The 24,309-nt window shown below is 38.7% G+C and overlaps 1 protein-coding gene across 1 annotated transcript in view; it reads right to left on the bottom strand.

Moving 5' to 3' along the window:
- Positions 1 to 11,471, bottom strand: part of LOC133639179 (B-cell lymphoma/leukemia 11A-like) — a 73,365-nt gene extending 61,894 nt beyond the window's left edge. The window contains exons 1-2 of the mRNA XM_062032269.1: positions 11,135 to 11,471; positions 8,355 to 8,741 (exon numbers count right to left, since the gene is read on the bottom strand). Coding sequence (XP_061888253.1) covers positions 8,355 to 8,741; positions 11,135 to 11,189 — 442 coding nt within the window. The 5' untranslated portion in view covers positions 11,190 to 11,471. The remainder of the gene's footprint in view (positions 1 to 8,354; positions 8,742 to 11,134) is intronic.
- Positions 11,472 to 24,309: the final 12,838 nt, after the last annotated feature.

Here is a 24,309-nt window from a genome sequence, read left to right as displayed (position 1 = left end):
CGTGTGACACGACTGTCATCCAACACGGGAGGGTTTTGTTGTATACCTTTGTTTGACACTCGATGGACAAGATGACTGTGCAGAAGACATGCACGTGTGTGCCTTTGCCAAATCTGCTGCAGTGTTAATGAGCTCGAGAGTTGAAGTTGGATGTTTTAAGGAAGTGCAGACATGCTAACGTAACACAATCTTCAACAGCTTGCAGTCCTTTAAAACAAGAGAAAGAGAGCGAGTGAACAGAAAAAGCGCGAGGGAGGGAGAAGAGAGTAAGACGGTTGAAATAAGGATCATATGTTTCTGACAGATCTTATCAACTCACTACACATCATGGGGCCTCTGCCACAACGCATTTATTACTGACAAAACACTGCTTCACAGAAGGGGGTTTACATTGTGTGTGGTGTGTGTAGGACAGGGCGATATATCGAATATGCTCGATATATCGTGGGTTTGTCTCTGTGCAATGTAGAAAATGACTATATCATGAGTATTCAAGAATACATTCTCACGCAGTTGCTTTTAGCTGCGGGCATTACACTACAGGCTTTTCTCACTCTTTCTTGTCTCTCCTTCTCACAGAGACATAAAACAAGCGCACCTTCTTACATACGTCACATACAGTCGCGCGTGCAACGTCATACGCCCTTGCCGTATGGGTAAAGTTAGCGGTGGCAGGTGGTGCAAGCGGAGCTGTGCGAGTGGTAATATGAGAGAGAGACGGTGCTAATCTGGTAACAAATGGAGGAAGAATAATGAATTCCCAAGAAAAACAACACGGGGTCCATCATCTGGTGGTGGTTTGGCTTCAAGCGGGAAGATGTTGAACAGACAACCGTAATATGTCAAGTATGCGGCAAAAGTGTTGCTACAAAAAGTAGCGGCACTACTCATTTGAAAAGTCACCCACTAGAGAATGAAGAGTGCTTGAAACTCTGCATGTCAACATCTCTGGCCGGTGCCACACCTAACAAAATGCCCAAGCAACCAGCACTGACCCGATTGAGCCTGGCGTCTTCCATTTCCACATCAACAAAAACTAGTCAAAATCAGAAGGAGATAACATCCACAGTAAACTACCACATAGCGAAGGACATACACAATTTGATTTCCCATTATGCAGCTAATTTTTATTTTACAATTTTTGAAATATCTTGTGTGACATCATGCACAAACGTGCACTTTGTTTTAAACTATTGTAGAGGCGTTCTGCACAAAAAGTGCACTTTAATTTAGTGTTGTTTTGATATGACGTCTTAGTGACATCATGCACAAAAGTGCACTAATAGCTTGTTTTCAAATGTCTGACAATGTTGCACTTTCTGTTTTGAAATGACATGAATGTTTGTGCCACTGCTTAATAACTGTTTAATAAATACAGTTTTGGTAAATTGACTTAGTTGTGATTTCCCTCTCTACATGAACGTTTAAAATTAGCATATATTAATGCAGTGTGAACAAGAATATTTTAATGTAGACACATAGAATTATCATACTGGTGTGATAATATGCATCAAGTGTTAATTCAAGGTTAAGGCAAAATATCAAGATATATACTGTATATTGTGTATCGTGACATGGCCCAAAAATATTGAGATATTAATAAAAGGCCAGATTCAGCCCTAGGTGTGTGTGACATCTTTCCAGGAGAAGGGAGCATTGTTACGCCTATAAAACAGGTGTGTGTCCGTGCACGTTCATTGGTAAATGCATGTATTTGAGCTTTTTAGTGTGCATGCCCTGCACGTGTGTGTGTGAGTGAGTGCATACTTCAACTAGCCTCCACCTGAATGGCCTGAGGCTGTGGTACTAAGGTTGTCAGAAGACAAACAGAGACACAGGAAGCCCAAGCCAGCAGCCCTGAGGACAACACACACACACACACACACACACATTATTGCATACCTACCACGCACTCTCCCGTTGTCTGCCACACACACACACACCTGCCATCTCACCATAGGTTCTGCTTCCTAAGCCCACAAAACATCACTTAAACACGCGCGCACACACCTTCTCTCCCCTCCTTCTCGCACGCAAGTATTTAGGCCCGGCCCGTCCCTCAGGACCGGTGCTCTGTGCCAAGTCTGGGCTGGCATGGTCCACAGAGGGGTGTCCTCAGGCACAGCTTGCCAAGTCAAAGACCCTTTCATGTTCAGCCTGCATGCTCAGGGTAGTAAAGCTTTAACAAACAGCCCTCACACACATGCACACAGAGCTATAAACAGTTTAAGTGGTCAAAACCGCACTTGCACACAAACTTGCACACATATGCACAAGTTTTATTAAGACAGCAGATTCACACCCAAGATGTTAACATACACTTCACATTGGCACTCGCATGCAGCCAAAGCTGCTAAAACTTGATGCAACGCAAACTATGGTGGGCAATGGCTGAGGTCAAATTTATGTGCCATTACAATAATTTTATAGCTGAAGTCAAATGTATTATTCTTGTCTCACACAAACACACACACACACACATACACACACACACACACACACACACACGCACACATTCTTGTATTTTTTTACCTTCTTGACAACTCCGAAAAATGCCTACCTCTTTCGGACCACCCTTTCTAGATATATAAAGATTTGTATTCACAACATTAATAATATATACAAATGATGCATATATAAAAAAGCTTGTTGTGAAAAAATATTTGGAATTTCACAAGAAAAAGGTCACAATTTCCACAAAAAAAAAAGAAGAATTGTGGCAGTATTATAAAAAAAATGTTTATTTAACTCAATGCAAGTCACATTTTTAGAAGAAAAACTGAATATTTGTGCAATATTATGATAAAAGTAGGAATTTTACTCAATAACAGTCACAATTTTAGAAGAAAATCTTAAAATGTTGGCAATTTTATGAAAAGCGTTGTAATTTTACTCGACAAAAGTCACAATTTTTTAAGAAAACTTTAAAATGTTGGCAATAATATAATAACAATCGGAATGTTACTTGGCAAAATGATGACAAAACTCAAATTTTACTCAAATGTCACTATTTTACAAGAACAACAAAAAATTTGGCAATGTTGTGATAAAAGTCAGAATTTTATATGATAAATGTCACCATTTTGTATTAAAAAGTAATAATTTTACATTAAAAAGTAATAATTTTATGAGAAAATATTGCAATATTACAGAAACAGAAAGAATATGAGAAATTGTTCCCAATTTTATAAGAAAAAAGCCGATACATTGTGGTAAAAAGACTGCTTTTAGTTCATTTATCTTTTGTTTGAATTTTTTGTTTGTAATCGGTTTTTATTCTTCAATATTTTCTTCAAGTTATTACAATATGTCTCTATATACATATTTATTTTATCAATTTTCGCCTAAGGGACTTCAAATTTTTACACACACTTGTTATTTCATATGTTGCCCAGAGGGGGAGCACTTTTAAAACCGACACACAGTCAATATGAAAAATCCCTCCTTTTTGGGACCACCCTAAGTGTGATAGATTTCACCACCAGGGGTGCAAATGATACATTCTCTATTAGATGCAATGGTTTTCCGTATTGGGACCATGATTTATGTCCTAACTTGTTCACCGGTCCTTATATGGAAGGTACTTTTCCTTGTTGATTATCTCAAGAAGGGTAGAAATACAAGAACACACACACACACACACACACACATTTCTTATGGTAAAGTTGCAAGTAGGGCTGCAACAACTAATCAATTAAATCGATTAAAATCGATTATAAAAATAGTTGGCGATTAATTTAGTCATCGATTCGTTGGATCTATGCTATGCGCATGCGCAGAGGCTACTTTTTTTTTTTAAACCTTTATTTATAAACTGCAACATTTAAAAACAGCTGAGAAACAATAATTAATTGTGATTAATCATCCATCCATCCATCCATTTTCTACCGCTTGTCCCGTTCGGGGTCGCGGGGGTTGCTGGAGCCTATCTCAGCTGCACATGGGCGGAAGGCGGGGTACACCCTGGACAAGTCGCCACCTCATCGCAGGGCCAACACAGATAGACAGACAACATTCACACTCACATTCACACACTAGGGCCAATTTAGTGTTGCCAATCAACATATCCCCAGGTGCATGTCTTTGGAGGTGTGGGAAGCCGGAGTACCCGGAGGGAACCCACGCAGTCACAGGGAGAACATGATAACTCCACACAGAAAGATTTAAAAACGCTTGCTATGGTTGCTATATTGCTGAGTAAAATCATACGCTTTTCCAAACTATTCTTTTGTAGCATAATGTTATATTCTCACTGATCTCCAGTGTGTGTATGGGTGATACGCCAACAAGTAGGATATCAAGTTGGAAGCATGTTAGAAAGTAGTGTTCTCCAGGTAAACAAACACTTTAAAGAAATAAAGTTAAAAGTACCAATGATTGTCATAATGATATCTTAACTGCACTCATGCATTTCCCTAGTATTAAAAACAACAGGATCTATGTTGTTATTATCGCTTTACAGTATGTATAGATTAATTATACAGCTTCAATGTATTTATTCAATCATAACGTTGTGTGAGCCCCTTTAAAAATAGTGTAAGCATACAATTACAACACATTTTAAATATAAAAACATAGGTCTGAAAAGACCACACATCATATAAACTGCTGGATTACACAGCTTGTTGAAAGTGAAAATACTTTCAGAAATCTCCTTGCATGTTGTAACTTGCAGATAATTGTGCCATCATTTTCTTCGTTTAATTCTAAGAAAAGCCCTCTTCATCCTGCTGTAATTAGCCCCTCTCCCAAGATTTGTGCCTCTCGCCGCCCCTGCTGTTTACCTTTATTAAAAATTGTAAGAGCCCACAGCTAAAAATAGAACCAAATTTATCAGAGCTCAGAGCAACTGTAGGATCCAATTACAGTCATTTTTTGCAGACAATGGAGTGTGTATGCTGAAAATATTAGCTGGTGTCCAGTAATTAAAATAGTGTGCATCTGGGTCTTTTCAGTATCAATTAAAGTGATCACCCAAACAAAGCACTGTATGTGAACTTACAAAGCGAACCATATGCACACACATAGGCCACAGGCAAAAGACGTCCCACCACTCTCTCACAAACACACACACACACACACACAAACACACACACGCCCACACACACACACACACACACACACACACACACACACACACACACACACACACACACACAAACACTACATATTACTCACCCCCCGGCCCCCTGACAGACACCCATTGAGTATATGTGTACGCTGGTGAAGGACAGGGGGACTGGTGGTTTGGAGAAAAGTGGCACGGTGCCAATTTTGACCCTGCTAAATACCTTTGTCTCGACAACAAACAGGACAGGCAAGCTGCCGCATGAAGACACACGACAGCCTCAGAGAGATGTTGCAAGGAGTGCGGTCTTCCTCAGCACAGTAGAAAAACAAGGACAGCCATAATTAACTTCGTATTGATTGAAAGTCAAGGTTTCAATAATGGAAGGATGCAGAAGTTGTTCGATTGGGCTCCCTTGTCCTCATTAACACACTAGTGAGGATGCAAGCAGTGTCAGTGTGGATAAATGCATTTTGACATGAGCAATGTGGCCTTGATAAACTTGGGAACCGGTAGAAAGAATGAAGAAACTGACTGTAAACAGCTGAGCATTTTTAAAAAGAGTCCTATAGTTTCTGATCGTCTGTGAGGCCGTGAATATGTACATGAACCTGACAGGTGATTGGATGAGTGTGTGGGTGTGGGTGTGTGTGTGTACTGTGAGAGAGATGTCAGCTTCTTGAACGTGCGACGCTCGCGGTGAGCTAACCATGAATATGTCCCCAAAAAAGAAAGATAGAGAGTTTAATTCTGCATAGACAGATTCCTTTATCTTCACTGCCAACGACGCTGGCTTTTTAACTGTGCGCTTGTAATTAGCGACAAGAAATTATGTAACATTTTCAAGCACTCAGCAGTTTCTGAAAAGTAGTCATTTATTTCAAAGCAGGCCTAACATGCACACTGCATTTTTTGATTTCCGTTTAAGGTCACCCATAAAAATGATTCCTTAAACAATGACTCTACAGAATATTTATTATATTAATCAATGTATGTGTATTAAATGTCCTATTGTTTCAAACTGTCATTCAAATTCTATGACTGAATAAAATGTCTAGAAACTTCAAATGCATGTTGCTTCACTTCCTCTCTTATCCAGGAGAATGGCCCCTTTTTAAGTGCTCAGACATTGCTGCTGTAAAAGGCCATTTATAATTTGCACAGAGAGCAACATGTTGGTTTGTGTGTTTTTGTTCTATGATTATGACACTAGTCGACTATGACCTTTTTCCCACTCAAAAGGCTCGCTTTGGCTGCCATCTTTCCCCCTTGCAAGGCTCGTAAGTCGACATATTTGCGTCATTGATGACCGAGGGGGACGAATAGCCTAATTCTGCCGTAAATTCAGGTGAAATTTAAAAAAGCGTATAATCTCCATATTATTTTTCATTAGGTGGTAAAAAAAAACAGCTCTTTTAATAGTCAAGATTGCCAACCTCTGGCTTAGACTGTTATGTGACTAAATCTGCTATTGTGTGGTCGTGTTTATTAATTCACGACAATAAGCATTTACATAATTGGAAAAACAAAAATGCCAGTTTCTTCTGGATTGCGTTGCGTGTAATAGAATCCCGTTTTGCACGAAACTGTAGCAATGTAGTTGTGTGTGAGAAACGGTCATCTGCTCGGTTTCTGGGCCATCCATAATCTGGAGACAAGCTATGTTGTCCCTATGCATATCTTAAATTGTTTATCATGCAAATGATGGCACGCAGGCTGCGCTGCCCTCTCCTAACGGCCCAGGGCTCCAGACTGCAGACCGCAGCCCCAGCTGCATCCATGAGACTTCCCAGACAGCCTCAGCTGTCCCATTGAGGCACAGCTTCAGCTCTAGGGCTGGGTCTTTTGGACCGTCCCCCTCTTACCCCTCCCAACTTCAAGCATTCTCTTCACTAATTCCAATCGCTCCTATAACAGAGTATTATTTGCATCACCTGAAGATACAGTGGCCTGTACATATAACACAATCCACTGGAATTGAGTGGGGAGAGAGTGCATAGAAATGTCTCATATCTGTGTGATGCTCTAGCAGAGCAGGGAGAGAGAACATGGCAGCGACCATATGTGGTTCGAGGTGGCGCACTGGCACTGCCAGTCAGGATCCATTATCTCGGAAGCAGCACAACAGAGGTGGGAGGAGACGGGTTTAACTGCACACGACTCACACCATGACTGCATCTTCTTTTTAATGTATGATATTTCCCATCTTACAAACATGCTTCTATTTAACAGGACACAGCCTGGACCTAATAGAACTATCCATTATCCAACCAAGCGGTGTCTCTATTTCACAATATCCAGCTCCATGAGGCCTATAAATAAATCTCTGCCCCCAATGCGAGCTCCTGACCCTACGACATCATGTGAATTTTGTTGCATGAGGATCTAAATGAGCAAAGAAAAGCATGTTCAAGCAGCTGACAAGGCCAAGAGGCAAGTGGGCTATATGAGGATGTGTCTGTATGTGTGTTTGTGTGTGTGTGTGTGTGCCCGTGTGCACTCACACAGAGGGCAGATGTTTAGCAAACTGCACACTAATGAACAGTGGTCATTCAGCGCGGCAGAGAGCTAACTAGCTAACAACTGCTAACAGCCTTACCATCTGCGGAACTGCGGCCCTCACTAATGCAGGACAGTAGTGCACATTGTTGAGTGCTGCTCTCTGCGCATTTAGCCTGAATTGGCTTCAAATTAAACCACCTCATCCAAGTCAACCAGGCCAAACTGGCACATGGTAAGGAAATGAATAAACATCTGAATAGGCTTTGCTGAGCAAAATCAAACCCTGGCATGTAAAACCTGCCATAAGACACCCACGCTTGTTATCACTACAGGCCGATTGAGTCCCGGTAGACCGCCAATAAACCAAATAGCAGCATTAACAAGCCCTTAATTACTCAGGTCACAAGGCAATATGAGATCCGAAAATGCCACCATTTCCACAATTCTGTTTATGTTTTGTACTGGTAAGTTTTTTGTCTGCATATGTTTTATGGAACAGGAGACAAGACAGTGGAATAATGCTGGCAGGGAGAGATGCATGTCTCTGCACCACATGAGGACACAGGATCTATGCACATCTGTAATCCATTCTTTCTTCACATAATCTGTTTCTTTCTCTGACTGTCGTTTCTCACTGAAAATGTTTCCGTTCCTCACAATAATTGTCGGGATGGCTGCTCTTTAAGTGAGTTCAGGGCTCAAGCTGAAGGACATTCAACGGCCTTAAACACTTCTAACCAATAGCCCAAACCTTCCGTGTTTAACTCTTCCAAGACGTGTTTACCTGTGATATTCTCCTGCTTGGGGATTATTCCTTGCAAGGGTGCAGATAAACAATCCTCGTCCTGCGGCGAGACCTGAACGGCCACCTCGACAGGGTGACACACCCTTCGTGGGTAGTGGGTTCTTGAGTGCGTGGATGACGTGGAGAGGGGCGAGGAGAGCGGCGAGGACGGCGGTCTGTCTAGAGGTTTGTCCATGCAAAGGCTCCCATGGCACTGCCTCCGTTTGTGTTCAATGAACAGCAGGATGTCAGCCAAGGGGAAGCGGGACTGGCACTGGCCACAGGTCAGCAGGTCCTGGTCCCCTTTTAGGGGCTCGCCCTGAGCAACTCCCAGTCTGGGGGAGTCCTGACAGTTGTCTTCTGGAACAACGCCTGATAGTGGCTCAGCTGGAAGGAGGGGGGCAAACAAGTAAACAGAATGTGAGATGCTGTGCAGGGAGTTGTAAACAAATGTGTAAATTACATGGTCTACACAGACCGCTGAGAGTAGCACGTACGAACACTGCTGAGAAAGAGGACAAAAAGAAAAGAAAGAACTTCGATAAGGGCTGACATGCTCAGCAAGCGATTAAGACGCTTGACCCTCTTTATTGTGCTGCCAATCTCACGTTTTAATGAACCTAACACCTCAGAGAATCAAAAAATAGATTCTAATTTGAGTTCAGGATGATTGGACCCCATTTTGTGGAAAGTGCTGGGATCCTGTGAACCATGGTTAGACATTCAGGGTTGGATGTAGAGTAGGTCCCTGAAGTACCAACAGAGAGTAGAGAGAGAGAAAATTCATCTAGCCACATGGTAAATGACATTGGACCCGCCAACTGGGATGTTGAGATAAGATGTGATGAATTCTTGCCACCGGTTCAAACTTTAATTCCATGTCAGGTCAGACGAGAAGGTGTTGGGGGACTATGCAAGATAGGGCCTGCTACCTGTATGTTCAGCTGCATTAAAGATGAGGGAATTTGCCACGCTTTTGCTGAAGCTTATCTTAACCAGCTTACGCCACGGACATCAGCGAGGTGTGTGAGGTTGGGTTAAGGAGAACGATTTCCTTCAAAACCAAATAATCACATTTTTGATGGAAAGCCGGAGTGATGTGAATACGTTTGAACACTAAAATGTATTGTTTATTTTCAAGGCCGGAATTGAAAGTGGTTTTGAATAGTGTTTAACGCAAACCTCCTAATTTACTGGTCTATTTACGTTCCCATCCTCACCTATGGTCATGAGCTTTGGGTTATGACCGAAAGGACAAGATCACGGATACAAGCGGCCGAAATGAGTTTTCTTCCGCCGGGTGGCGGGGCTCTAGATAGGATGAGAAGCTCCGTCATCCGGGAGGAGCTCAAAGTAAAGCCGCTGCTCCTTCACATCGAAAGGAGCCAGATGAGGCGGTTTGGGCATCTGGTCAGGATGCCACCCGAACGCCCCCCTAGGGAGGTGTTTAGGGCACGGGGAAGACCCAGGACACGTTGGGAAGACTATGTCTCCCGGCTGGCCTGGGAACGCCTCGGGATCCCCCGGGAGGAGCTGGACAAAGTGGCTGGGGAGAGGGAAGTCTGGGCATCTCTGCTTAGGCTGCTGTCCCCGCGACCCGACCTCGGATAAGCGGAAGAAAATGGATGGACGGATGGATAAACAAAAATAATGCCCATGCTACTTTAATATATAATTAGTTCTTCTAGCCTTTGATGTATTTATTAATATATAGAGGCACCCTTGCTGTGCAAAATATAAATATAACAATGTAAAATAAATTCAAAGTAAGGCTCTCGGTTAGTAATTTAACCAGGGAGTGCACAAATAAGTTAACAGTGTCAACATGATTTCCTGAATTTCATTTAATCCAATATGCAAACTGAAGTAATCCTATTTATGGAGAGGATGATTATCTTTATTCACGTTATGCTTGTGTAAAATACATCAAATGAAATGAAAATGTACCTCTCTTGTTTACTATATGATCCCCTATTATTATCCCCATATCTCTACAAACAAAACATATGGCTTCCCTATACAAATGGTCATCTGCATCGGTTTAGTAAGACAATATAGGAGAGAAAAAAAAGTGGATCAAGTTCAAGTTCATAGAAGCTTCTGCAAGAGCTGCAAGCATAGCGCGCCCCCTACTGGCCAAAACAGTGACGGCCACTTCCCAAATGAAAGCATTCGCTCTGCAAAAGCATAATTGGTTTCAGCCGACCCGGAAGGAACGGGGGCACATGTATGTCAAAAACATTTAAGAGGAAAAAATCTATATAATTATAAATGTATATTTGCAAAATGTCACATTAAGTGAACGTATGATATGTGTTTACTTGCACATGCGCGGTGTCAACACTCAATCACCGAAACACTACATGGCGTGACCATTAAAATAAAAAACAATAATAAATGTTAACTTCTTTTCCGACGTAAAAAGAAAAGGTCAACACGTGGACTTTGTGACGTCTAAAAGGCGTCATATAGTTGTAAGTACCGCGTTGTGTACTTCCTGGTTCCAAACAGCGAACGAAACAGGAATAATTGTGACACCGCTGCGTTTGTGCCGAATAAACGTTACAACCTGTTCATTCATCTTTTAAAACACAATCCATGTGAACTAAATGAAAGTTGTCACGTTGTCTTGACACTTTGGATAAGAGTTATTTCACGCATTAAAAAAAACATGTCTGAAGAAAGTACCACCCCGGCCCCCCCCCACCCTCTCTCTCTTTCTCTCTCTTTCGCTGCTAAAATAAAGCAGTAAAAAAAACAACAACAAATAAAACACTTACGCGAAAAGTCCCGTTTGCTCAAGTGCTGCGGTTTGCCTTGCTTGCGGCGAGACATGTTGGATCAAGTGGCGGCTTCTCGGCGGATATCACATCGGGAAATCCAGGTAGACTCCAAGTGAAAAGCTCCTCATGGACGCGTCCGGCGGGGTCCGGCGGCAGGAACACGAAGCGGCGGCGGCTCTATCACGCACCGAACACGGCCGAGGCGGAGTAGCGCGCGGCGGGCTGCGTGGAGGAGATCCTCATGACTTTTTGCGCACGGAGAGACTGGTTGGTGATGATGATGGTGATGATGATGATGGGGGGTTTCAGTGAGAGAAGACCCCCTCCTCCGCCCTCGTCCTACCTCCTTCACCTCCTCCCCTCTCCAAACCCCCGAGCTGCAAGTTCAAGTGCGGACGTCACGTTCCCGCGAACTTGAACGTCAGGAGATGGGCAAAAGTGAGACTTGAGGGGGGGAATGTGGGCGTGGCCGAGGCGGTCGGTGGGCGGGAACGGCCAAAGCATGCACCAATGGACATTGACTATAGGCTACCTATTGGAGTTGGGGAGGGAGTACCCGGATGGCACAGTAGTGCATAGAGAACGGAGGGGGCGGGACTTAGGCCTTGTCCACACGAACACAGAGAGTTTCAAAAACATATTTGAGTTGAGTTGAGATGAGTTTGAGTTTATTTGGACCATGCATGCATACAACATGATGCATCACAATTTCCAGTTCCTCTATTCAACATGTTCGAAAAGGAGTAGGAAGAAGCAGAGCTTATTTAATCCTACCCCTTTTCTTTTACATAGCAGTTGCTAAACTTGTGTTCACTTCCTGTTCTCAATTTATTCACAATATACTCCCTAAGTAATAACAATAAAAATACATAAATAGATAAATAATAATTGGTGAAGTAAGTTAGTTAGATTTCATATGGTGAGATGAATAAGATTATCTACTATAGGCTAACTATTGGAATTGGGGTGGGGGGCACCCGGATGGCACGGTAGTGCACAGAGAATGGAAGGTGCGGGACTTAGGCCATGTCCACACGAACACGGAGAGTTTCAAAAACATATTTGAGTTGAGTTGAGTTTGAGTTTATTTGGACCATGCATGCATACAACATGATGCATCACAATTTCCAGTTCCTCTATTCAACATGTTCGAAAAGGAGTAGGAAGAAGCAGAGCTTATTTAATCCTACCCCTTTTCTTTTACATAGCAGTTGCTAAAACTTGTGTTCACTTCCTGTTCTCAATTTATTCACAATATACTCCCTAAGTAATAACAATAAAAATACATAATAAGATAAATAATAATTGGTGAAGTAAGTTAGTTAGATTTCATATGGTGAGATGAGTAAGATTATCTACTATAGGCTAACTATTGGAATTGGGGTGGGGGGCACCCGGATGGCACGGTAGTGCACAGAGAATGGAAGGTGCGGGACTTAGGCCATGTCCACACGAACACGGAGAGTTTCAAAAACATATTTGAGTTGAGTTGAGTTGAGTTTGAGTTTATTTGGACCATGCATGCATACAACATGATGCATCACAATTTCCAGTTCCTCTATTCAACATGTTCGAAAAGGAGTAGGAAGAAGCAGAGCTTATTTAATCCTACCCCTTTTCTTTTACATAGCAGTTGCTAAAACTTGTGTTCACTTCCTGTTCTCAATTTATTCACAATATACTCCCTAAGTAATAACAATAAAAATACATAATAAGATAAATAATAATTGGTGAAGTAAGTTAGTTAGATTTCATATGGTGAGATGAATAAGATTATCTACTATAGGCTAACTATTGGAATTGGGGTGGGGGGCACCCGGATGGCACGGTAGTGCACAGAGAATGGAAGGTGCGGGACTTAGGCCATGTCCACACGAACACAGAGAGTTTCAAAAACATATTTGAGTTGAGTTGAGTTGAGTTTGAGTTTATTTGGACCATGCATGCATACAACATGATGCATCACAATTTCCAGTTCCTCTATTCAACATGTTCGAAAAGGAGTAGGAAGAAGCAGAGCTTATTTAATCCTACCCCTTTTCTTTTACATAGCAGTTGCTAAAACTTGTGTTCACTTCCTGTTCTCAATTTATTCACAATATACTCCCTAAGTAATAACAATAAAAATACATAATAAGATAAATAATAATTGGTGAAGTAAGTTAGTTAGATTTCATATGGTGAGATGAGTAAGATTATCTACTGTAGGCTAACTATTGGAATTGGGGTGGGGGGCACCCGGATGGCACAGTAGTACACAGAGAATGGAAGGTGCGGGACTTAGGCCATGTCCACACGAACATGGAGAGTTTCAAAAACATATTTGAGTTGAGTTGAGTTTGAGTTTATTTGGAACATGCATGCATACAACATGATGCATCACAATTTCCAGTTCCTCTATTCAACATGTTCGAAAAGGAGTAGGAAGAAGCAGAGCTTATTTAATCCTACCCCTTTTATTTTACATAGCAGTTGCTAAAACTTGTGTTCACTTCCTGTTCTCAATTTATTCACAATATACTCCCTAAGTAATAACAATAAAAATACATAAATAGATAAATAATAATTGGTGAAGTAAGTTAGTTAGATTTCATATGGTGAGATGAGTAAGATTATCTACTGTAGGCTAACTATTGGAATTGGGGTGGGGGGCAACCGGATGGCACGGTAGTGCACAGAGAATGGAAGGTGCAGGACTTAGGCCATGTCCACACGAACACGGAGAGTTTCAAAAACATATTTGAGTTGAGTTGAGTTTGAGTTTATTTGGACCATGCATGCATACAACATGATGCATCACAATTTCCAGTTCCTCTATTCAACAGGTTCGAAAAGGAGTAGGAAGAAGCAGAGCTTATTTAATCCTACCCCTTTTCTTTTACATAGCAGTTGCTAAAACTTGTGTTCACTTCCTGTTCTCAATTTATTCACAATATACTCCCTAAGTAATAACAATAAAAATACATAAATAGATAAATAATAATTGGTGAAGTAAGTTAGTTAGATTTCATATGGTGAGATGAGTAAGATTATCTACTATAGGCTAACTATTGGAATTGGGGTGGGGGGCACCCGGATGGCACGGTAGTGCACAGAGAATGGAAGGTGCGGGACTTAGGCCATGTCCACACGAACACGGAGAGTTTCAAAAACATATTTGAGTTGAGTTGAGTTTGAGTTTATTTGGAACATGCATGCATACAACATGATGGATCACAATTTCCAGTTCCTCTATTCAACATGTTCGAAAAGGAGTAGGAAGAAGCGGAGCTTATTTAATCCTACCACTTTTCCTTTACATAGCAGTTGCGAAAACTTTTGTTCACTTCCTGTTCTCAATTTGTTCACAATATACTCCATAAGTAATAACATTAAAAATAAATAATAATTGGTGAAGTAAGTTAGGAGGCCACGGGGAAGACCCAGGACACATTGGGGAGACTATGTCTCCCGGCTGGCCTGGGAACGCCTCGGGATCCCCCGGGAAGAGCTGGACGAAGTGGCTGGGGAGAGGGAAGTCTGGGATTTCCTGCTTAGGCTGCTGCCCCCGCGACCCGACCTCGGATAAGCGGAAGAAGATGGATGGATGGATGGATGGATGGATGGATGGATGGAGATGAATACGATAATCTACTATAAGCTACCTATTGGAATTGGGGAGGGGGTACCCGGATGGCACAGTAGTGCACAGAGAATGGAAGGGGCGGGACTTAGGCCATGTCCACACGAACACGGAGGGTTTCAAAAACATATTTGAGTTGAGTTGAGTTGAGTTTCAGTTTATTTGGACCATGCATGCATACAACATGATGCATCACAATTTCCAGTTTCTGTATTCAACATGTTCGAAAAGGAGTAGGAAGAAGAGGAGCTTATTTAATCCTACCACTTTTCCTTTACATAGCAATTGCGAAAACTTTTGTTCAATTGCTGTTCTCAATGTATTCACAATATAATCCATAAGTAATAACAATAAAAGTAAATGTTAATGTTTCCTTACCATTATTACTATGTTGTCTATTACCATTGTTGGTATTTTATCTATTACCATTGTTGGTATATTCATTCTTCCTACATTGTTGATACAAATTATTGTTACAGTGTAATAATTATTGTTACCTGTGGTAATGCCACTATGTGTTGCGATCGGGGGTGTAGCTTGCTGCGGTTCGTTCTCCTGGAATGCAATACCGATGGCTCCGGACAACCGTGTGAAGGTAGGATATGATTTAATCTTTGCAAATCATCCAAACTACCAACCTACAGGCAAAACAACAAAAAGGCAAGCGTGCCTAAAACACGTGAAGCTAAGATAATCACTTAGCGCAGGAATCAAAACTAGGAGCCAAGAAATACCAACGTAACCTGTTGCGTATGCAAACAATGAAGCCACGACGAATGACCGGAAAAGGCATGCTTAAATAGAGTCTCTGATGAGCAACAGGTGAGCGTAAAAGGCAGGTGAAAATAATAGGTCGCCATGGTAACTAAAATAAATAAGGGTGCACAAAACAGGAACTAAGGGAGTCCAAAACTAACAAAACATAACTAAACAAAACATGATCCGGACCACGGATCATGACATTATGATACAACATTTGTATAATCCTTAAACAAAGTAACAGTGAAACTCAATGGAATAATCACTGAATGGAGAACTGGCAGTGGGATTAATTAAATGATCTTCTTCCCACTCCCTATCAATCTATCCATCCATTTTCTACCGCTTATTCCCTTTGGGGTTGCGGGCCTTCCTTTTGTTCTATATTAATTTATATTATTATGTGTTGTCAACTTTGTACTTTTTTTTTATGTCATTGCCTGAAATAAACGAAAAAATTTAACAAAAATGAAAAAATGAATAAATAAATAATAATTGGTGAAGTAAGTTAGTTATATTTCATATGGTGAGATGAGTAAGATTATCTACTATAGGCTACCTATTGGAATTGGGGTGGGGGCACCCGGATGTCACAGTAGTGCACAGAGAACGGAGGGGGCGGGACTTAGGCCATGTCCACACGAACACGGAGAGTTTTAAAAACATATTTGAGTTGAGTTGAGTAGAGTTTGAGTTTATTTGGAACATGTATGCATAAATTGCATACAACATGATGCATCACAATTTCCAGTTTCTCTATTCAATATGTTCGAAAAGGCCTTTGCAACCTCATTATACTATTGGCTAAGTTTTATATTCATAAATGTAAGTTTCTCAATACCCGACCTGTTTTTTGTGCCTTTAAAAAAGAATTAAAATTCTACACTGGTTTATATGTAACTTAGATAATGGGGTTCACTATGTAAAGCACTTTGAGTCACTTCGAGAAAAGCGCTATATAAAATATAATTCACTTCACTTCACTACTTGAAAACACTCTCTACCTCTAACAACCAAAAAGCTGTGAAAACTATGAAGCTGTGTTCCAAATTTAAATGATTTACAGAACTTGTGTGAGAGCCTATGGCTTTACTTTTTGTTATATATATATATATATATATATATATATATATATATATATATATATATATATATATATATATATATATATATATATATATATATATATATATATATATATATATATTTAGCATTCTATTTTAGTTAATTTATTGAGTTTACAACCCCCTGGCGCTGTTTTCTACTGTTTTTGTACTGTGTTTGTACTTGTTTTGATTCTTATTATTTCTCGATTGTAAATGTTGCAGATTATAAATAAAGGTTTATAAAATAAAAAAATAAAAAAGAATAAATACAAATACAAAAAAATCACATGTTCAAAAAGGAGTAGGAAGAAGCAAATCGTATTTAATCCTACCCCTTTTCCTTTACGTAGCAGTTGCTAAAACTTTTGTTCACTTCCTGTTCTCACTTTATTCACAATATACTCCATAAGTAATAACAATAAAAATAAATAAATAAATAAAGAATAATTGGTGAAGTAAATTAGTTATATTTCATATAGTGAGATGAGTAAGATTATCTTGAAAATGAATGGATGGATGAGATAAATTCAGAATGTTTATCATGGTTCTTCTTCTTTATACTTTGTAAACACTTTAAGTTTGAAAAGTTTCTTGAAGTGAATCATATTAGTACATTGTTTGATGTTTTGCTTAATCCATTCCATAATTGAATTCCACATACTGATATACTGAAGGTCTTAAGTGTTGTACGTGCGTACAAATGTTTTAAATGAAATGTTTCTCTAAGATTATATGTCTCCTCTTTTGTTGAGAAGAATTGTTGTATATTCTTGGGTAGCAGATTATAGTTTGCTTTGTGTATAATTTTAGCTGTTTGCAAATTCACTATGTCGTGGAATTTCAGTATTTTTGATTCAATAAATAAGGGGTTTGCATGTTCTCTATATCCAACTTTATGTATTATTCTAACTGATCTTCTTTGTAACACTGTTAATGAATGAAGTTTACTTTTGTAGTTCTTTCCCCGTATTTAAACACAATAACTCAGATATGGTAACACTAGTGAGCAGTAGACCAGTGTTTTTCAACCTTTTCTGAGCCAAGGCACATTGTTTTCATTGAGGCACACCACTAGCAGAAAATATTTAAAAAAAAATTAAACTCAGCAGCTAAGCTGAGGTTTTGACAGTAAAAAGTCGTTCAAGCAATTGTTGGATATAAATTCAAACCATAACCAACCATGGATCACTATAGCTCTTGTCTCAAAGTAGGTGTACTGTCACGACCTGTGACATCAGACCGTGATTTATTTTGAGTTTTTTTGTGTTTTCCTTGTGTAGTGTTTTAGTTCTTGTCTTGCGCTCCTATTTTGTTGTTGATTGTCATGTCATGTACGGATGTACTTTGTGGACGCCGTCTGCTGCTCCACACGCTGTAAGTCTTTGCTGTTGTCCAGCATTCTGTTTTTGTTTACTTTGCAGCCAGTTCAGTTTTAGTTTCGTTTTGCATAGCCTTCCCTAAGCTTCAATGCATTTTCTTAGCGGCACTCGCCTTTTGTTTATTTTTTATTTAAGCATTAGATACCTTTTTACCTGCACGCTGTCTCCCGCTGTTGTCTGCATATTGTGATCACGACAAACCATGGTCCCGACATCTACAAAGCAAATAGCTACCTGCTGCCACCTACTGATATGGAAGAGTATTACACGGTTACTCTGCCGAGCTCTGAACAGCACAGACACTCAACAACAACACATAATTTCCAGACTATAATTACTGGTTTGCAAAAAATATTTTTAACCCAAATAGGTGAAATTAGTTACTGTATCTCACGGCCCAGTGGTTGAAAAACACTGCTTTAAATCATCTTATAGTGTGTTTAAAGCCAGCAAGGTAGTGTTGTTGAGCTTTGAAAAGGACAGCGCACAACCGTGACGTCATCACAAGTCTCCGTTTGTGCAGTGTACACGCATACGCTAAGCTTTGGAACTCTACACTTTGGTCAGCGTTTGCAAAAGTCTGCGTTTTTAAAGACAAAAGTATGGGTCTGCATGTGGACAAGAGGCCTAAACGCAGAGATAAGTATGTGTTTAATAAGTATCCGTGTTCGTGTGGACATGGCCTTAGAGAGGAGAGAGTTAATTATAGTAAAAAAAAAAATACATGTTGTGATTGTGTGCGAAGCCTTGCATACGTACTGAAAATGAGGGGCGTACAAATCATTTGTGATGGGGGGGCCACGTCTCAAAATATGGCTGCCATCAGAGGGCCACATGTTCAGTTTCAGTTTATTTGGAACATGCATACGATACAATGTGATTCATCACGTTTTATTACAGCACGTCCGAAAAGGAGTAGGAAGAAGCAGAGCTTGTTTAATCCTACCCCTTTTCATACCATTGCAATTTTATCCACATTTCCTTGTTTTCTGTAACAGAACAGTGAACAAATAAATAATAAATAAAAAATATACCATAGTAAGTAAACAAATATTAAATACATAAATAATGTTTGTCTCAATGAAAAAAAAAGGGTTCAAGATGTTCATGATAATTCTCGTTCTGTGTACTTTGTGAAGACTTGTAGTTTCAACAGTCTCTTAAACTGAATCATATTGGTGCTTTGTTTCATTTATTTGCTTAATCCATTCCATAATTTAATTCCAGATACAGATATACTAAAGTGTTGTACGAGCATGTAAATGTTTTAAATTAGATTTTCCTCTAAGGTTATATTTCTCCTCAAGAAGAGTTGTTGTACATTCTTGGGTAGCAGGTTATAGTTTGCTTTGTACATCATTTTAGATGTTTGCAAGTGCAGCAAATCGTTGAATTTCAATATTTGTGATTTTTAAAAAATAAAAGGTTTGAATGTTTTCTATATCCAACATTATTTATTATTCTAATTGATCTTTTTTGTAACACAGTGATTGAATGAAGCACACATTTGTAGTTGTTTCCCCCATATTTCTACACAAAACAGTAACTCAGATATGGTAACACTAGCGAGCAGTAAAAAATATGAAGTGATTTAACCGTGTAAATGTATGAATATAAACGTACAATAGCCTTCTCACCAAATTTGCACAAGCAACTGCTTTTGATGATTATATTTTTTACAGATTGATAGACAACTTACTTTGAAATTGTAAGTCAACATATTTAAGTGTTTAGTTTTGATAACCCAAAAATTGCTTGGAGCATCATATAATATTATAGTGTAGAACATCTGCAACAATTTCCTGTCTGAATTGAAAGCGCAAATACATTCAGCCAGAAAGTGCTTGATTATTTCCAACCTTTCGCAGACCACATAAATGATGTGGTGGACTAAATAAAAGGATGTGACGGGCCACAATAAGATGAAGAGACGGTCCACTTTAAATGAAATTAAAATTATGGGACGGGCCACAAGAAAATGAATTTGTGGTCCACAATAAAATGATGTGGCGGGCCTTGAGTTTGACATCCGTGCTGTGTAGACTATTGCACGTTATTACGCAAATTCACTACGAATGAGCTTGGTGTTGAATAAAAATACATGATGTTTATGTCTATTGCATATATGGTTAATGCACAATATACTGTTATTATATTAAGTCTAGTGTAAAGTGGCTTATTGGAGGATACTTGCATGCAGTATCCAGAATAATAGAATATAATGGTTGCTGGGTTGCATATGACGTCATAGCTGTTTTTCTTCTTTGGGCTTAATTCACACAATGGTCAAGCAGCTTGAGCGTGGCATTACAACAAGTGAGAGTGTAGAGTTTAAGCAGAAAATGCCATATTGCTGTTCTGTTCAAGTCGATTAAACAGAGACAAATAGGAAATAACTTTCATAAAGTCCCGAAATAAGTGGTTCATAAAGGTCATAAAGTCATGGAAAAAACGAAAGCGCGTCGAAATATCCCTTTCATCATCTTGAGGAATACAATCGGACCGCTTGTGTCTGCAGTGATCACTTTGTAAAATGTTTGTTGAAACATTTAATGTGTTTGGGAAACTTTCTGTGATGCAATCGAGTTTATTCTCTTCTAGTAGTGTTTGATGGCAGAATAAAAAGTAAGAAAAGGACAAGGGATCGCATTAGTTTGTGTTCTTTTGGGGTCTCTATCATGGCCATAACTACCATTGAGGACACAGAGGTCATATTTTTTTAAGTGACAAAAAGAAGATGATATGACTGATGCAAAATGTACTTTGTGTAGGACATCATGCGTGCTGCACTGTATCAAGCCTGTACTGCACCATGCGATCATCTTCTCACAATATCCATCTTTGGTCATGGACTGCCGGCTGCAACTCCAGCAACGTAACACAATGACATCCACTTTTACTATAAACATCATCCCATCCGAAATGTGGTGTCAACATAACATTAAGATGAAATTATACTGACGTACCTAATTTTGGTTTCATCTGAATGAAATTGATGTAAAACGCTGTTGGGAAAATACAGTTGTTATGTCAGCCAGGGTCTGTTCACAGAGATCAAGCCCGCCCGCCCTAAACTTAGCTGTACCTAGGTCTTTGTGATCTGTGGGGGGGGGGTCGTAGTTGAAACTAGGATAGAATTTATGTTTTAATTATGTTAAAATTGTTTAATATGCAAAATGTCAGCATATTAATAAAAACGTCGACAGTTACAACATCATGCTGATTGTCAGATCAGATGTTAGATAATGTAACACGTTATAGTTCAACCTCAACTGAAAGTTTTTGTTATTCTGGAAAGTCATTTTGTTGCTCAAGGTAATATTCTTTATAGCAGGGGTCCCCAAACTTTTTGACTCGGGGGCCGCATTGGGTTAAAACATTTTGGCCGTGGGCCGAGCTGTATATATATATATATATATATATATATATATATATATATATATATATATATATATATATATATATATATATATATATATGTATATATATATATATATATATATATATATATATATATATATATATATATATATATATATATATATATATATATACATATATATATATATACAGTATATATATATATACAGTATATATATATATATATACACTACCGTTCAAAAGTTTGGGGTCACCCAAACAATTTTGTGGAATAGCCGTCATTTCTAAGAACAAGAATATACTGTCGAGTTTCAGATGAAAGTTCTCTTTTTCTGGCCATTTTGAGCGTTTAATTGACCCCACAAATGTGATGCTCCAGAAACTCAATCTGCTCAAAGGAAGGTCAGTTTTGTAGCTTCTGTAACGAGCTAAACTGTTTTCAGATGTGTGAACATGATTGCACAAGGGTTTTCTAATCATCAATTAGCCTTCTGAGCCAATGAGCAAACACATTGTACCATTAGAACACTGGAGTGATAGTTGCTGGAAATGGGCCTCTATACACCTATGTAAATATTGCACCAAAAACCAGACATTTGCAGCTAGAATAGTCATTTACCACATTAGCAATGTATAGAGTGTACTTCTTTAAAGTTAAGACTAGTTTAAAGTTATCTTCATTGAAAAATAAGGACATTTTAATGTGACCCCAAACTTTTGAACGGTAGTGTATATATATATATATATATATATATATATATATATATATATATATATATATATATATATATATATATATATATATATATATATATATATATATATCTGACTACATGGGTTCTCTCCGGGTACTCCGGCTTCCTCCCCACATGCACCTGGGGATAGGTTGATTGGCAACACTAAATTGTCGTTAGTGTGTGAATGTGAGTGTGAATGTTATCTGTCTATCTGTGTTGGCCCTGTGATGAGGTGGCGACTTGTCCAGGGTGTACCCTGCCTTCCGCCCGAATGCAGCTGAGATAGGCTCCAGCAACCCCCGCAACGCCGAACGGGACAAGCCGGTAGAAAATGGATATATATATATATATATATATATATATATATATATATATATATATATATATATATATATATATATATATATATATATATATATATATATATATATATATATATATATATATATATATATATATATATATTTATATATATATGTACTGTATATATAAATTCCTTGTGCACTAATTGACTGAAAGAGTGCGCACTTGGTGTCATGTTATCGGTTAAAAAAAAGATTTTTTTTAGACAATGGATTAAAAAGGACTAATTTAAAAGAATAATATTTAAAAAATAAAAAATTTATTTTTTTATTTTTTTTAAACTTGGGACTTTCCGCGGGCCGAATTTTGGACGCTGGCGGTCCGGAGTTTGGGGACCCCTGCTTTATATGGTGCTGGGATACAGATGATTTCAGCCTTACAAAGCTCCTAAGTCCTAATAAATCTAATCCTAATAAATATTGGGATTGTTGGTCCAATTCACCGTATTTTAGTTGTTGACTTTCATAACAGGAACGAAAAGCTTAGTTGTTGTTGTTGTTGTGCAGGAAAGCCAAGGGCTTTATTCGACACGGATGACCACATTATAGCGTATTTGGTGATATTTGTTAGCATCGAGAAAATATCCTTAATAGTATTAATAAACTAGATGAATAAATCTCTGGGAGGCTCAACATATACCGAATGTTGATAATGCGAGGAATCATTGCTGGACAACAGGGACAATTATAGTGAACTAATGAAACAAAATATGAACTTTACACCATAAAAACAACTGCACACATGAATTGTAGATAAGATTAATATTTGTAGCAGGAAATCAACTGCAAACAAACGTATCCTTTTTCCCATTAGCGTCACGATCACAGCAGCACGCCACTCGTTATGTAAATCAAATACGTCACTTAGCGATGCACGAATAAGTCCAACATTGTCTTTAATGCTTAATTTGTGGACCCCTCCAGATGTAAAGACATGATGTGCCTCCAATCTTTTCTTCTCTTAATACCTTGAGTGTCAAATGACTCTCGCTACAACCTCACTTCATATGAAGTGAGGTTGTAGCGAGAGTCTTGGTGATGATAAATTAATTAAATCATTACAAAAAATATTTGTCTTAAGACTAAACAAATCCACCCCATCCCTTTTTAAATATTGTTTTCAAGATCGCTTATATATTTGTCTCTAAAACTTTCAAAATATGCCCAAATATGCACTGTTTTGGTAAATAAACAGTAGCCTAATGGAACTCTAGACCATCGCCTGAAACCCGGAAGTGCCCTGATGTGCCTCTCGGTCACGTGATTGCAACCCAGCTATTGGGGGAAAAAAATTACACACATATATATATATATATATATATATATATATATATATATATATATATATATATATATATATATATATATATATATATATATATATATTTATATATATATATATATATATATATATATATATATATATATATATATATATTTACATATATATTAGGGCTGTTAAAATGTAACAAGTAAACATATGTGATTAATCACAAAAAATGATTGCGTTAATTGTGCATATACGCAAATTAATCACGCAATTTAAGGTTGTAATTCGGCCAGTGATCAGTTCAAAGCATATGTCAAGGCAAAGATGATGAGTGAGGAGTAGGGATGATGTTTGATAAGGAATTATCAAGTTCGAGCCTATTATCGAATCCTCTTATCGAACCGATTCCTTATCGATTCTCTTATCGAGTCCAGATAGGTTGTTGTATATGGAAAAAAACACACAATATTTGGTTTAACAAAAGCTCACTTTTATTATATAATAAAAAAAATAAAATCTAATAAATAAATAAATATTGACTGTTACCTACCTAAAA

This window comes from Entelurus aequoreus, linkage group LG22 (assembly GCF_033978785.1).
Source record: "Entelurus aequoreus isolate RoL-2023_Sb linkage group LG22, RoL_Eaeq_v1.1, whole genome shotgun sequence".
Classification (NCBI taxonomy): Eukaryota; Metazoa; Chordata; class Actinopteri; order Syngnathiformes; family Syngnathidae; genus Entelurus; species Entelurus aequoreus.
The sequence above is the reverse complement of the archived record's forward strand: the minus strand, read 5'-3'. Positions and strand labels throughout refer to the sequence as shown.